Source organism: Neomonachus schauinslandi, chromosome 12 (assembly GCF_002201575.2).
Source record: "Neomonachus schauinslandi chromosome 12, ASM220157v2, whole genome shotgun sequence".
Classification (NCBI taxonomy): domain Eukaryota; kingdom Metazoa; phylum Chordata; class Mammalia; order Carnivora; family Phocidae; genus Neomonachus; species Neomonachus schauinslandi.
The window spans coordinates 59,919,669-59,934,295 of NC_058414.1; the positions used below are offsets into that span (position 1 = coordinate 59,919,669).

At 44.9% G+C, this 14,627-nt stretch overlaps 1 protein-coding gene across 1 annotated transcript in view; it reads right to left on the reverse strand.

The window, feature by feature from the left end:
• The window catches only part of SCRN1 (secernin 1), a 35,556-nt gene that overhangs the window by 18,518 nt on the left and 2,411 nt on the right, over positions 1-14,627 (reverse strand). Inside the window, exon 2 of the mRNA XM_021689719.1 lies at positions 2,927-3,108. Coding sequence (XP_021545394.1) covers positions 2,927-3,108 — 182 coding nt within the window. The remainder of the gene's footprint in view (positions 1-2,926; positions 3,109-14,627) is intronic.

Genomic DNA, 14,627 nt, shown 5'->3' on the forward strand with positions numbered 1-14,627 from the left:
GTTGTGTACTATATTTGAACTCAAATTTATGTCACCTGTAAGTACCTACATCATCAGGTTGCTCTGAGGACAGGTTTATGAGATAATGAATGTGAAAATATAAGCACAACTGCCCAGGCCCACGTAGGTGGTGGGTACGTTCGAGAGGCAGCCCCCTCTGGCAGAAAAACAGTGACTCAGAGAGAGAGAGAGAGGGAGCCAGCTTCCAATTCTGGCTGTGCCGCCCACTGGCAGCATGACCGTCAGTAACCTAACCTTTCTGAAACCTGATTTTTTCATTTGTCAAGTCAAAAAGGCAGTACGTCCCTCTCAGGCTGACTCGAAAGAGGATGGCACATGATACGTGCTTAGCACACGTCCATGTATCCATCTCTTCCTCCACATTATAATTCTGGGGCCAGGAGCACAAGAACTTCGGAGCAGAGGCAGCGGTGCCTGCTAAGATGGTCGTTGTCAGCCAGTTCTCGGGGAATTGACAACAGACCAATCGTTACTAAAATTCACCCGGCTTGATTCTTTTTGAAGAGACTTTCCCCATGCTGCCAGGGAGAGGAAAAGATTATGCTACAGACGTATTCTTGTAACAGGCTTATTTTCATAGTCAGATCATTATATATCAATTCATTGGGCATTTCTCAATTTTAGTTTATTTAGGAGGACTTGGTGACAAACCCACTGATTTGGAAAGCTGAACCCTAAGACCTTAGGAGAGTGATAAAAAATAAACTCATTAGAAGATCGGATTAAGTAGACTTTCTGTTGGTCAGTGTCGTCTTCTCCAAAGAGGAATAGCAGAAGCAAGCACTCATCCGATCTTGAAGATCCAGAGCAAAGAAGTGTGCTATGAGCACCTCTACAGGTCTGCCCAAGCTGTGCCCCCTTCCTCCCTCCACAGGTCTCTGGGAGCCTCTGGTCACATTGCCCCATGCATGCATTCCAAGCAGAAGCCTGTCCCCAGGGCTTCCGTAGGGCTCCGATTTGGCCATGCAAACATGTGCTAGGAGCATGTGCTACCTAGCCAGGGGCACCCCGCCTTTGGAAGCTGTGACTTCTTTTGTGCAGTGTCTAGCTCACTGTCCCGCTGTTCCGCCTGCCGCGTTCCACCCTGAGACGCCCAGTACATGCACTTGCCCTCCCACGCTGACTTCTGTGCCCTCCACGCACAGCATCTGCAGCAGGACCTCGACACTCATGCACAGACACGACTGATCTCACTCTCCTACCCCCGGACTGGGACCACGGGAAACAATACGCCTTTGTCCACCCGGCCCCTCCCACCTCGCCTCGGTGCCATGGGGCGAGGACAGGACAGCCTGCTCCACAGACTGAGAACAGCAGCGGGGTTCCATGCTGTCCGGCCCTGACGGGGGGCAGAGGTGCTAGGGCTACAGCAGTCTCGGGTCATAAGTCACCCGATGTCAAGACGTCTGTTCCAAAGCCTTTCACAGTGGTCTGGCCTCTTAGATGGGGCAGATTCATGCGATTCAAAACCAGAACAGCATCTTTCTGGCCCCCATGCCTACTTCCACACTGGCTGCTTCACCTCATTATGGGCATGACCAGGGTAGGCAAAGGGATGAAATTTACTGGGCCAAGGTTAGAGTCTCGCTCTGACATCTACCTTCGGTACAATTCAGATCCTTCAAAAGTGTGTGCTTGGTCCAGGTTTTTCTGGGTCTCGGATTTAGCTGCTCCCAAATTCAAATTCTTGTTTCATGGTAAATCCTTGGAAGAATCCCTATTTGCGGCCCATGACTCTCACACACGTATGTCAAGCTCACTGGGCCCTTTCCTGAAAGGTTAACAGACCTGTCCATCGGTTGGTGGAAGCTACAGACCACAGAGGTCTCAGCGTAAATGTGCACTTCCTCCCTACACAGCCTACAAAGGGTCAAAACCTCTACTCCTCTGCATTGAATGTTGGCTTTGGGAGGTTCTTTAGAGGTCATCCAATCTAAGGCCTCCCTTCAAACAAATGTAGAGACTGTGGGCCAGAGATGTGTTATAACTTGGTGTATTCACACTGAAAACCAAGGCCCCTGGCTCCCAGCCCAATATTTTTTCAACTTAGTCATGATTCTATTGCATTTCACGATCCCAGAAAAAAGAAAGTCATTTCAGAGTGTCATTTCATTCCAGCCCACCCTCTCCTTTGGTCATTCAGTCCAAACCCAGTCATTGATCAGCCAGCACAGGCCAGGCACACAACTCTTGGTGCTTGTGATGCAACAGAAAACGAGCAAAGATCCCCATCCCACCAAGTGCACACGTCTGCTCCCCCCTGTAACACAGAGCAGGGAAAGGGAAACAGACGACGGAAATGAAGAGGGGACAGGAGGGACATCTGTCTCTTCTTTTTTCCTTTGTATCTTATGTATTTTATATGATTCCTTTCTTCTTTCCTATACTTCAGATGTATTTCAAACCATAAACTTCACCCACTTAAAACATACAGTTCAGTGATTTTTAGTATATTCGCAAAGTTGCATAGCTATCACCGCAATCTAAATTTGGGACATCTTCAACACCCCACAAAGAAGCCCCATGTCCATTAGGAATCACTCTCCATTTTCCCATCCCCAACCCCAGGCGACCACTAATCGACTTTCTACTACTATGACCTTGCCTCTTCTGGACATTTCATGTAAATGCAATCATACAATATGCGACCTTTTGCGTCTGGCTTCTTTCACTTAGTATGATGTCTTCAAAATTCAAGCATGTAGCACTTGGCTCGTTTTCATTGCTTTAATAATATTCCATTGTAATCTACTCTCTTTTTGTCCTATCACCTTGAACTTCATATCAAAAGGCACACGTCTTCTTTGGGAGGCTTGTGGTACAAAATATGAGGTCTGGAGGAACATAAATCCTGTCCCCATTCCCCGCCTGTTGTGAGCAGTCTTCCCAAAGAATCACCGTGTACCTGACCAGATCCATCCCCAGTAAGGCTTCCGTCTCCGTGGCAGGTTCTCTGGCATCGATGGCTTCATTGGCTATGCACACTCCGTGCTCGTTGGCCCCCATTTCTGCCCCCCAAAGCCAGGCAGGTCTGCTTATCACAATGGCATGGGTCCTGGGGACTTGGTCGATTGAAATGTAAGTGCACTGAAAAACGAAGACGGGAAAGAAAAGACCATCACCTGCCAGGATCCACTTAGTTTCCACCCTGGTACTTACACTGGCCCACCACATGAGTTACAAACAGAGCCCCCAAAAATGAAAGGCCTCAGGAACACCAGACTTAAAAAACACCCCAAGTCTCAACGCAGCTCAGAGGTGTCTGCGGCGAGCTGCGGTTTTGCCAATCAGGTGTCGGTCTCTGGCTCAATCCCAGTTTACCCACAGTGCTCACGGATCCAGCAGTCATCTTCCTCAACCAGGTGTTCAGCCAACCTCTGCCCCAAATATTCTGTCTGGTCAATTCAGTAGGCACAGAGGGCACCGGGGTTTCACACATACATAGCTATTTATTCTCATAGGCAAAAAAATCCTTCTGGATCAGTGGTTTTCAAACTTCTTTAAAGTTATAGAGCCCTACTATAGAAGGAACTTTACCTGGAGGCCTAACATAGAAAGTGGATTAAAGGGAAAATGTGTTGCCTGAAGAACGGGGGTTCTTATGCCCCTGGCAATGATCCCAAGGGCTCCCTGGAACCCAGTTTGACAACCTTCACAATTGCTCTAGTGGTAGAAAAGGGAACATGATGATAATATTTAACATTTAACGAATGCATTAAATGCTCTCCTATACACTGTGCTTCCCTGTCTGTCTCATTTGATTCACACACTAAGCCTGTGCGGTGGACACACAAGGAGACTGTCCTGAAAGGGCATGTCTCTAACTGTGGTCAGGCCTGCAAGACATACCCCTTGGTGTTGTCTATCCAACCTTCTCCAGGCTGCCGTGTCTTTACCTGGAAAACAAGTGAGCTACTCTAGATCAAACGATCTTTCGCCTCAGAAGCCTGCCTTCACACGACTTCTTACATAGAAGCGTGAAGACAATAAAAGTGGTCAAAGTGTGTTGAGGCAAATGGAAGATGGGGCATGGGACGAGCTCACTCAGAGCCTGGCCTGCTGGTTCATCCCTCTGCCTCCCCACATTGGGCCCGTGGGAGAGCTCCCTTGGAGAAACTGGAAAACCACTAAGCTAGGTTATCCGTAAGGGGCCTCCTGACTCTGGCACTCTATCAGTCTAGGACATCCTCCGTGTGGTGGATGCAGCATGGAATTCAGGGCTCTAAATTACACAGAGCTCTTTGGCTCTCGGGGGAGAATTTTATCAGCGGCAGCAACCGTTTACATTTTAAATTGGGCACTGAAAAGCCTTGGCTCAACTGGAGCCTTGGATCTTTTTCTGCTTCAAGACCCAGTTATATCGACTGAATGCAGCCCAGAAAGTTATTTTGCATTGATTTTCCATAATCTCTAAACCTCAGGTAAGAGCTGAAACGAGTGTGGCATGCACACTCATTGATGAGGTGAGACACGAATCCTCATAATCCCTGTGGGGTGTCACTCTGCCCTGGGATAATGTTGTTTCAGTTGATAAATATTGGTAAACTTACAGCTAATTCAATCCAGAGGCTGTCAAGAGACTCTTGAGTTTTTCATGGCAAACTGATAATAAAATACACTCTTGAAATGTTCTCCCCTATTCAGTTCCCAAAAGTTGTTTACTTTGAAAAACGATTCTGTTAGGGGCGCCTGGGTGGCTCAGTTGGTTAAGCGACTGCCTTCGGCTCAGGTCATGATCCCAGGGTCCTGGGATCGAGCCCCACATCGGGCTCCCGGCTCAGCAGGAAGCCTGCTTCTCCCTCTCCCACTCCCCCTGCTTGTGTTCCTGCTCTCGCTGTCTCTGTCTCTGTCAAATAAATAAATAAAATCTTTAAAAAAAAAAAAAGAAAAAAAAAGAAAAACGATTCTGTTAGAGCAAAAACCTAGCCAAAGCAGCAAACTATGGTCCTCTGTGCTCTTCTCATTTGTAATTGAAATTTATATCTTATAATTGTGTTTTTTCATGTAAAAAGCAGTTCAGGCATTTGACCAACATTTTCCAAAACCCCTGTGCACACTGAGCTCCAGTGACAAATTCTGTCTTGAAAATAATGAGGAAATATGGAAGGAATTTAAGATTTTTTTTTTAAGATTTTATTTATTTGTTTGAGAGAGTGCGCGCACAAGCAGGGGGAGCGGCAATAGGAGAGGGAGAAGCAGGCTCCCCGCTGAGTGGGGAGCCTGACAAGGGGCTCGATCCCAGGACCCTGAGATCATGCCTGAGCTGAAGTCAGACGTTTAACCGACGGATCCACCCAGGCGCCCCTTAAGATTCTTAAGTACAGATTTATCATAAAGGTTTTTTTAAGGGAAGGAATAAAGTAAAAATAAGAATGGGTTTATTTGGGGCGCCTGGGTGGCTCCGCCAGTTCAGCGTCCGACTCTTGCTTTCGGGTCAGTTTGTGATCTCAGGGTCCGGAGACTGAGCCCCACGTTGGGCTCCATGCTCAGCAGGGAGTCTGCTTGAGGTTCTATCCCCCTCCTTCTCCCTCCCCTTCTGGCCCTTCCCCGGCCCCTCACACGCACTCTCTCTCTCAAATAAATAAAATCTTAAAAAAAAATAGAATGGGTTTCCTTATTTGTCTTCAAATTCGTTTTTACACATTCATTTCCATATCACCATTTACAGAGCACAAACCACACACAAGGCATTTTGTGCCAAGTGCTACTGGCAAATAAGTCGGTAAGGATGCCCAATTCCTGTCCTCTCAGTTGGGAAAGAAGGAGAAGGTACACATGCAAATTACCACGGCCACCAGCCCAACCTCAGTAGCTGTCACTGAAGCTGTAACGCCTATGTCACCTAATGTAGACTGCATCTTCCCCTTCCTCCCACCTTGTACATCTGATCAATCTGATCCTGCTTTTTTTTTCACATTCCATTCCATTTATCCCTCTCCAAAATACTGTACAATTGACTCATGTACTGCATATGCTGTTCATTATGTCATCTCCCCCAGCTCCAAGGTAAGCGCCATAAGGGCAGGGAGATATCTCCGTGGTTTAGTTCACTGATATATCCGAAATCTGGTACACACTAGGCATCAATAGATCTTTTTTTGAAAGAATGAATGAAGGAATGAATGAAGGAATGAATGAAGGAATAAGTGAGCAGCAAAGATCAGAGGGACATAATACAGGTTCAAAGAAAGAGGAAAATTATCCAAGTGACAGAGGCTTTATCAAGTGGTGACATCTGAGTTGATCTTGAAAAATGGGCTAGACATCAAGGTATTCCAGAAAGAGGTAAGAGCCAGAGAAGAGAGAAAGATGGGGACGTCAAAGGTGTGTTCATGGTCCGGGGACACCCTCCTCTGTGACGCTCAGGGTAGCTACTGCGATGGCATTGAGTAATAGGACTGCAAGAGCTCAATAAGTACTGACTGATAAAAATGTTGAAAACTGAATCCAAAAGACCATATGGTCTTCGTAGGAGTTCAAAATATTTGCAGCCAACTTGACACTTTTTTGCCAAACTCAGAATGAGGAGGAAGAAAGGAGATGCCCAACTAGCCAGATGGGCCAAATCAGCCCCTCCTAAGCACTTGGCTGAAAGCCAAAGCACCAGATCCCCTCATATGCTACACAGCGCGTGGGTAGGGAGATGGGGAAATGGGGGGGGGAGGGGGCAGTGCGCCCAAGCCTCAGTGTACCTGTAACATACACCCCTTAGGGCATCTCTGTCATGGACTACAGCAGCCTGGGCCTAACAAGGACCCTTCTGTGGCTGCAATTCACACACACTCCATTGTGTTTGAAAGGTGACTGATCACACCCAGGTCAAAGCAGATGGTCACGTTTGTCTCATATAGATTGGTTATCTAAGATCCTCGTCTGGGAGCAAACCTCATAAATAGGAAACGTTTACACAAGAGGTAATTAGCTAAAGTTTGTAAAGTCAGCCATCTAGAACATGAACTCTGCAGGCAGTCATTTCTTTCTACAATAAAATTCACCGACCTTCACAATTGCCACCTCATTAATGAGGCAGACAGTAAATGCGATTTGAGGCAGCAGGGAAGGTCTCACCAGGAAAAAAAAAAAAAAATCCAAACAGCACCTGAAATCTTCTTTCAGCATGACAAAAACAATTTAGTATCAAGTCAAAATTCATAGTCAGATTTCTAGTAGAAAACAAAAAGAAGAAAGAACACGTTCCCCACTCAAAAGATCAATCTTTCCAGGGATGGTTCTGGCCTCGGCTTTGGTGATGAAGCTGTTGAAGAGGTCTGCAGAGAAAGAGGAGCAAACCGTCTTGCTGCCCTACGGCCATTCCCACCCTGCCTTTAATAAAACAAATCCGTCAGCTAGCACGACTTCGGGGGCCAAGGCCACATAACAACATAAGAATGTCCAGAGTGGGGCACAAGGTGAGGCATGCTGCTAAAGGTCAGCACTGCCTAATGCTAATCATCGAGGTTTTAAAGGGGCCGCCTGCACTGAGCCTGTCACTCTCTCAGGTGGCTCCAGGGGACCCGTGCCAGGTTGGAAGAGAGAAAAGATGAGCCTTGACAAAGCCCTAGAGACAGAGACAAAAGACAATTCTTCTGCAGAGCAAGCCCTTTCTTATTTTGTGTGATTGTGTCAAAAATGAAAAAGCAAAATCAGCTTCATGCTGTCGCCTACCCTTTGCACATTCCAGCACACTCTTTCTGGACATCACCCAGTGAAAGGGGAATAGAGACACTCACACAATAGATGTTTCAATTAAAGAAATGCAACCATTGTGCTTCCTACTGTACTCAGATGGTGAACACAACCTTGGCACCACCAGTGAAAACCGCTCTGAAATGAGTTGATGAGTCAGCCAGACTTCCTAGGGTGGGGGAAAAAAAAAAAAGAGCAGGGAAAATGGGACGCTTTGGAGGAATATTTTTAGTTTTAGAAAATTTGCTCCTAAGGCAGCATTGCTAATTATCACTGAGGTTTTGGGGGGCTGCTTTTGTCTTTTTTATTCCAGTGTCTTGCCTGCTACTTGACTGGTTTTTGAAAATGTGCCCTTAAGGTTCATATGATTCCAAATAAATCCAAAAAGAATGTCAGCCACATTTTAGAAGAGCTGCTTTTTTATTTCCCTGAAGCCATTAGATCTTTGAGAATGGGCGGTGCAAAGGCCTGGGGTCGGAAACAGGGTTGGAAAAGGGGACACCGGAAGGCAGGCCCCTGCTAAGCCACGCTCCCATGAGGTGAGGGAGACACGTCTGGCTCCACACCAGGCTGGAGGCTCCTGCCACTCCTGGGGCCAAAGAGAGCCGACAGGAAGACTGGCACACAGTCTGCCCACAGCCATGGAGCTTTGCTTGGCTCTCTTTTATTCCAGAATAACCTGTGCTCTCCTACTGTATAGGAGAATCTTCAGAATGAATATTCAGACACTCTCCCCCGCAAAACACATGTACATCCCACAAACCACAAATATAGCTGCCATCTGGACAATGTTATTAATAATGTTACCAACTCTCATTAATGGGTAATTTTCTATTCTTCTTACAACTATTTTTATCCAGGAAGAAAAAGGAAGTGATCTACCAAAAGACTGCCCCAAACTCTGAAAGTTATATAATCTCACTGGGGATACTGAACTCATACAGAACTTCTAGTGGAGGAAAATATAAATAAATTAAAACACACTTTCCAAAAAAAAAAAGGAAACAATGAAGACTTTAAACTTTAAAGGAAGGGGTAAAATGGAGATGGGGTTTATTATATAATAATAAGAGACTCTTTAAAGAAGCATTATGTGTCAAACCTGACGTGGCTATCAAGATTCTGTCTCGGGGGGCGCCTGGGTGGCTCAGTCGTTAAGCATCTGCCTTCGGCTCAGGTCATGGTCCCAGGGTCCTGGGATGGAGCCCCGCATGGGGTTTCCTGCTCCGCGGGAAGCATGCTTCTCCCTCTCCCACTCCCCCTGCTTGTGTTCCCTCTCTCGCTGTGTTCCCTCTCTCGCTGTGTCTCTCTCTGTCAAATAAATAAATAAAATCTTAAAAGAAAAAAAAGAATTCTGTCTCAACTGAGGGTTGCTGGAGGGGTGGAGAGTGGGGGGATGGGCTAAGTGGGTGATGGGCATTAAGGAGGGCATGTGTTGGGATGAGCACTGAGTGTTGTATGGAAGTGATGACTCACTAAATTCTACTCCTGAAACCAATATTACACTATATCTTAACTAACTTGAATTTAAATTAAAAGAAAAAAAGAATTCTGTCTCCACAAATTGGGATATAATTATTCTCTGGGGGCACCAAGTATAAATGACGTCAACTTTACCTGAAATTCATTGTTTTCTGGAACAGTATTCTAATGTTGGATCCCTTGTTTCTTAAATAGAAAATTCAACCATATAAGAATAGACACACATACCCATCTACAGGCATACATGCACACACACACACACGCACACGCACACCATGCACTCACAGAACACCACAATCCAGGCAATTATTCATCTGCTTCCTTGACACTCCTATCTATAGGAAGGAGCAGGGCTTGAGGAAAAGTTGAGATGAGTTCTGTTATGCACAGTGGTACAGCATCCTCAGAGAGGACAGAGGGCCTTTCACAAATGTTTATCTATCCTACTCCGCATCCAAAAGTGACGTTGTTAAAAAAAAACAAACTCAGAATCCACAAGAAAAAAACTAAAGAACATAAAATAAAATGCTCCAATCTTCTAACTGTGCAGCTAAGCAAAAATGTGCAGTGTAATTTTAGAAACTGAGGAACTCTCCTAAAGGACCCTATTTCTTATTCTTCCAGCCTCAAGCAAAGAGAACTTGCCATAGAATAGAGGATCGATGGACAGACTGAGGGAAGGAGGAAGGGTGGGTGAGTGGACGGCCTGGAAGGGAAGACTGCCTGGAAGGATGGGCCAGCTGGAAGGGGAGGCGAGTCAGTGGATGAGTAATCAGGATGACTTTTAGCACAGAGTTATTCCCAGAAAAAGAATTCTTGGAACGTCAAAACTCAAGTATGAGGCTTCTAGGGAAACTGCAGAATATGTAAGTTTAAAATGTCGTGAAATGGCTGAGAATTAGATGGGGGTTTATGGGAACTTCTCACTCTTCATGGTTTAGAAAAATAATTTCCCTATGCTAATGAGAGCTTTTATGAAAGTTACATGATACTTGTTGTGGATCATAAGCCCAGCTATGGAAAAGAACCCATCATTCTGTACTTGGGAAAGTTACAGGTGTAATTGTAAGGGAACTAAAGGGGTAAGAGTAAATTTGAAAAGCAGATTTAGAACCATATGCTAAAGACAGGAGTTTGGGAAACTGAGACCTGGAGTCATAGAATCTCTCAACACTAGTCAATTCTTTTAAAAAAAAGATAAAAGAAAAAGAAAAAGAACTCTTTTCACAATGTTCTCCTTAGAGTTTACAAAGTACTTTCAAATGTCAGTTCCCATGTGCTTCACAAAAAACTCTGTAAGGCAGACACAGTGGGTTTTATGATCACCATCTGGCAAATGAGTAAACTGAGTCTCAAAGAGGCTCAAAGACCCAAGGTGCAGGAAATGGGGATGGCAAGACCGGAAGCCAGGACCTCTGCATCTGGGGCCCGACTCATTCCACTGGTTTCAGGCAATCGTAAATTTCCATTGATTTATAATGGCAGAACATGCATAAAGTACTACATGTTCATAGAAGGACGGCAGTCTAAGGGCACCTGAGTGGTTCAGTCAGTTAAGCATCTGACTCTTGTTTTTGGCTCAGGTCACAGTCTCACGGGTCATGAGATAGAGCCCCAAGTCAGGCTCCACATTCAGCAGAGAGTCTGCTTGAAGATTCCCTCCCTCTGCCTCTCCCCTTATGCTCTCGTTCTCTCTCTCTAAAATAAATGAATAGATCTTAAAAAAAAAAAAAAAAAAGGGAGGGGGAGGACAGACTAGAGGGAGGTGGGGATATTGGTATTTAGGCCTTGAAGGATGCCTAAGAGTCTACCAAGTAGATGAGAAGAGGGGAGAGGAAGGACATTCTTAGCAAAGGACAGAATGAACAAAAGCACAGAGAAATGCAAGTGTGTTATTTATTCAAGAAATGATGAGCAGCTCAGTGTAGCTGGAACCTATGGTACAAGCTGAGAGGGGAAAACTAAGAATGAGGATAGAAAAGTAGCAGGAAATTGTACAACCCTACGGAGAGCAATTAGTACAAAAACTTTACCCCATGACCCAGCGATCCTGCATCTGGAAGTGTATCTAGAGACTATACTTGCACGGATGCAGGATGACTCATGTTCAAGGTTCTTCAGGGCTGACTTTCTGGACTAGCAAACAGTCCCAGTGTCTACCAACAGAGGACAGACTGAAAAATTATGGGATAGCTCCACAATGGACTACTGTGCATCTGTAAAAAATAGTAATAAGGACAATCTCTGTGTACAGATGTAGAAAATATCTTTAGAAATTATTATTAAACAAAAAAAACATTGTAGACCTTTTTCGTGAGTTTGAAATTTTATATTTAAAAAATCAAGTTTCAGAATAGTATATATAATGTGCTACTTTCATGAAAAAAAGTGAGAAAATAAGGCTAAGTATTCATATTTGTTTGCATTTGCATAAAACACTAGAAGGATGTGCAAAAAATTAATAAGAAGGGTTATATGGGATGGGAATCAGAGTGAACAGCAATATGGGGGAGTAAGACTGCTCACAGTAAACCTTTTCAATATCACTTAATCTTTGAACCACATGAATACATTACCTATTCAAAATGTAAAATTACATTAAAAAGCATCTTTACTTTTTTTTTTAAAGATTTTATTTATTTATTTGAGAGAGAGAGAATGAGAGACAGAGAGCACGAGAAGGAAGAGGGCAGAGGGAGAAGCAGACCCCCTGCTGAGCAGAGAGCCCGATGCGGGACTCGATCCCGGGACTCCAGGATCATGACCTGAGCCGAAGGCAGTCGCTTAACCAACTGAGCCACCCAGGCGCCCGTATCTTTACTTTTTAAAAGTATTCCAAATGAGTTAAAAACTATGTCCATACAAAGGCTTGCACATAGGAGGGAAGCAGGGCTAAGAAACAAAACCAAACAACAAACCAAAAAGAAAGCAAAAAAAAAAAAAAAAAAAAAAAAAAAACGAAAAACCTGCACACAAATGTTTACAGCAACTTTGTTCATAATTGCCAAATCTTGGAAGCAACCAAAATGTCCTTTAATAGGTGAATGGAAAACTAAACTGTGGTTCATCCAGACAGTGGGATATTTTTCAGCACTAAAAAGAAATGCACTACCAACCCGGAAAAGATATGGATGAACTCTGAAAACATAACTACAAAGTGAAAGAATCCAGTCTGAAAAGGCTACACGCTATAGGATTCCAACTACATGATATTCTGGAAAAAGGCAAAAACTATAGAGACAGTGAAAAGATGAGGGGTTCCCAGGGGTTAGGAAGAGATAAACGAATAGGCAGAGCACAGAGGATTTTTAGGGCAGAGAAAGTATTGTGTATGATGCTATAATGGTGGATACATGTCATTATATACATCTGTGAAAACCCATTAAAATATACAACACATAAAGCTAATAACCCTAATGTAAACGATGGATTTTAGTTAATAATAATGTATCAATGCTGGCTCATGGATTATAACAAATGTATCACATGAAGGCAACATGTTAATGATAGGTAAAGCTGGGAGGCCTCAGGATGAAGGGTTAATATGGGAACTCCCTGTACTTTCTGCTCATTTGTCTGTAAACATAAAACTGTGTTAAAAAAGAAAAGCCTCTCAAAAAATTTTTTAAAGATTTTATTTATTTATTTATTTGACAGAGAGACACAGCCAGAGAGGGAACACAAGCAGGGGGCATGGGAGAGGGAGAAGCAGGCTTCCCGCTGAGCAGGGAGCCTGATGCGGGGCTCGATCCCAGGACCCTGAGATCATGACCTGAGCTGAAGGCAGACGCTTAACGACTGAGCCACCCAGGCGCTCCAGAAGCCTATCAATCTTAAAAAAGAGAAAGGGAAAGGGAGCCCGGTGCCAGTCAGGACGAGTTCCGAATGGCATACAAATCAGCCCGGACTCTCCTCCTGTAAACACAACCGTTTTTAAACAAGGCAGTGACAGAGTTGTGCTCTGAAAATTCTGGTGACCCCAAAGGCTGAAGGATCTACGAAAAAGAGAGCCAGCGACCAATAAGCCGATGATAGCAGAAGGGAGATGGGGGTGGTTCTGAACGAGCAGGGGCCCTGGGAGGAGACAGGAACTCGGGAGCGTAAGCAACAGGACTTGGTGGCAGCCATCCTCATGCATCCAGGGATGCGTGGGAAAATGAGGGTCAAAGTTTCCCTCTGGTTTCTAAATTAAACTATGTGGCAGACAATGGTGCTGACAGAGGCAGATGAACAAACGAGATGGGGAAAATGAACCTGGTGTCTGACCTGTGACGCTATTTTATTACCTGCAGAATACGGATGTGGAAATGTACAGAGGCAGCTCCAAACACAGGTACGGGCAACTCAGAAAGGAGGTCAGGTTGCCTTGGAAACGAATTCCAGTAGGTATCAAACTGCACTTATTTATGCCAGGGGACATCACTGAACCTCCCCAGTGTAGGTGAGTGATAATGTAACATGGGTTAGCAAGTGAAAGAAACCTAGTCTATTTTCTACCCTGACTACCCGTGAAAGTAAAATGCTGAGTTATTTAGCCTATCCCTCCCAAGAGAAAACACGTTTTTCTAAAATATCTATTTCAGACATATTTATAAATGGCGCTTGTATGATGCTGTGGTCACTATGGCTACTAACAAGGGACCCCAAAATTTAGTGGTGTAAAACAACCATGTATTATGCTCATGAGTTCGACGGCTCAGGAGTTTGGACAGGACGCCACAGAGATGGCATGTCTCCACTCCACAGTGTCTGAAGCCTGGAATTGTCTGAAGGGACATTCACTCACACATCCGGCAGTTGGCTATGGGCTGACACTGGTTGTTGGCTGAGGGACTTCGGTGCCTGTCCATGTGGGCCCCTCCCTATGTTCTTCGTATGTGGGCTGGTTTGGGTTCCTTCCAGCACAGTGCCTGGATGCTTAGGGTCAGGTCCCGAGAGTGAGAGACTCCGTGCTGAATTCTTTTAGGACGCGGCCCTGGAGGTCACATGGCATCATTTCCACCAGGCTAAACTGGTCAGAGCAAACACAAGCCCTCACCAAGATTCACGGGGGGGGTGGGGGCCTAACCCTCACCTCTCCACGGAGGAGTGTTCATCACACTGTAAGAAGTGCATGTAGGACGGGATTGGCTGCAGCTATCTTTGGGAAATTAAATCTGCCCACATGAAAATCAAAGTATTGTTTCAGTCGGCATGACTCTGAAAAAAAGCAACATTAAGGGAAGACAGACAGGGAAAGTCGAAATAACTCAAATCTGCAAACTTCACCTATGCCCAGTGCACTCGGTTCTGAGAAGAGAGAAACATTCAAACCCAAACAACATGGACATTGAAACGTTAATGAATACCCATTTAAAAACCAGCACTATCGAGCACCAGCACGATCGAGCACCTGGGTGGCTCAGTCGGTTAAGTGTCTGTCTTCGGCTCAGGTCATG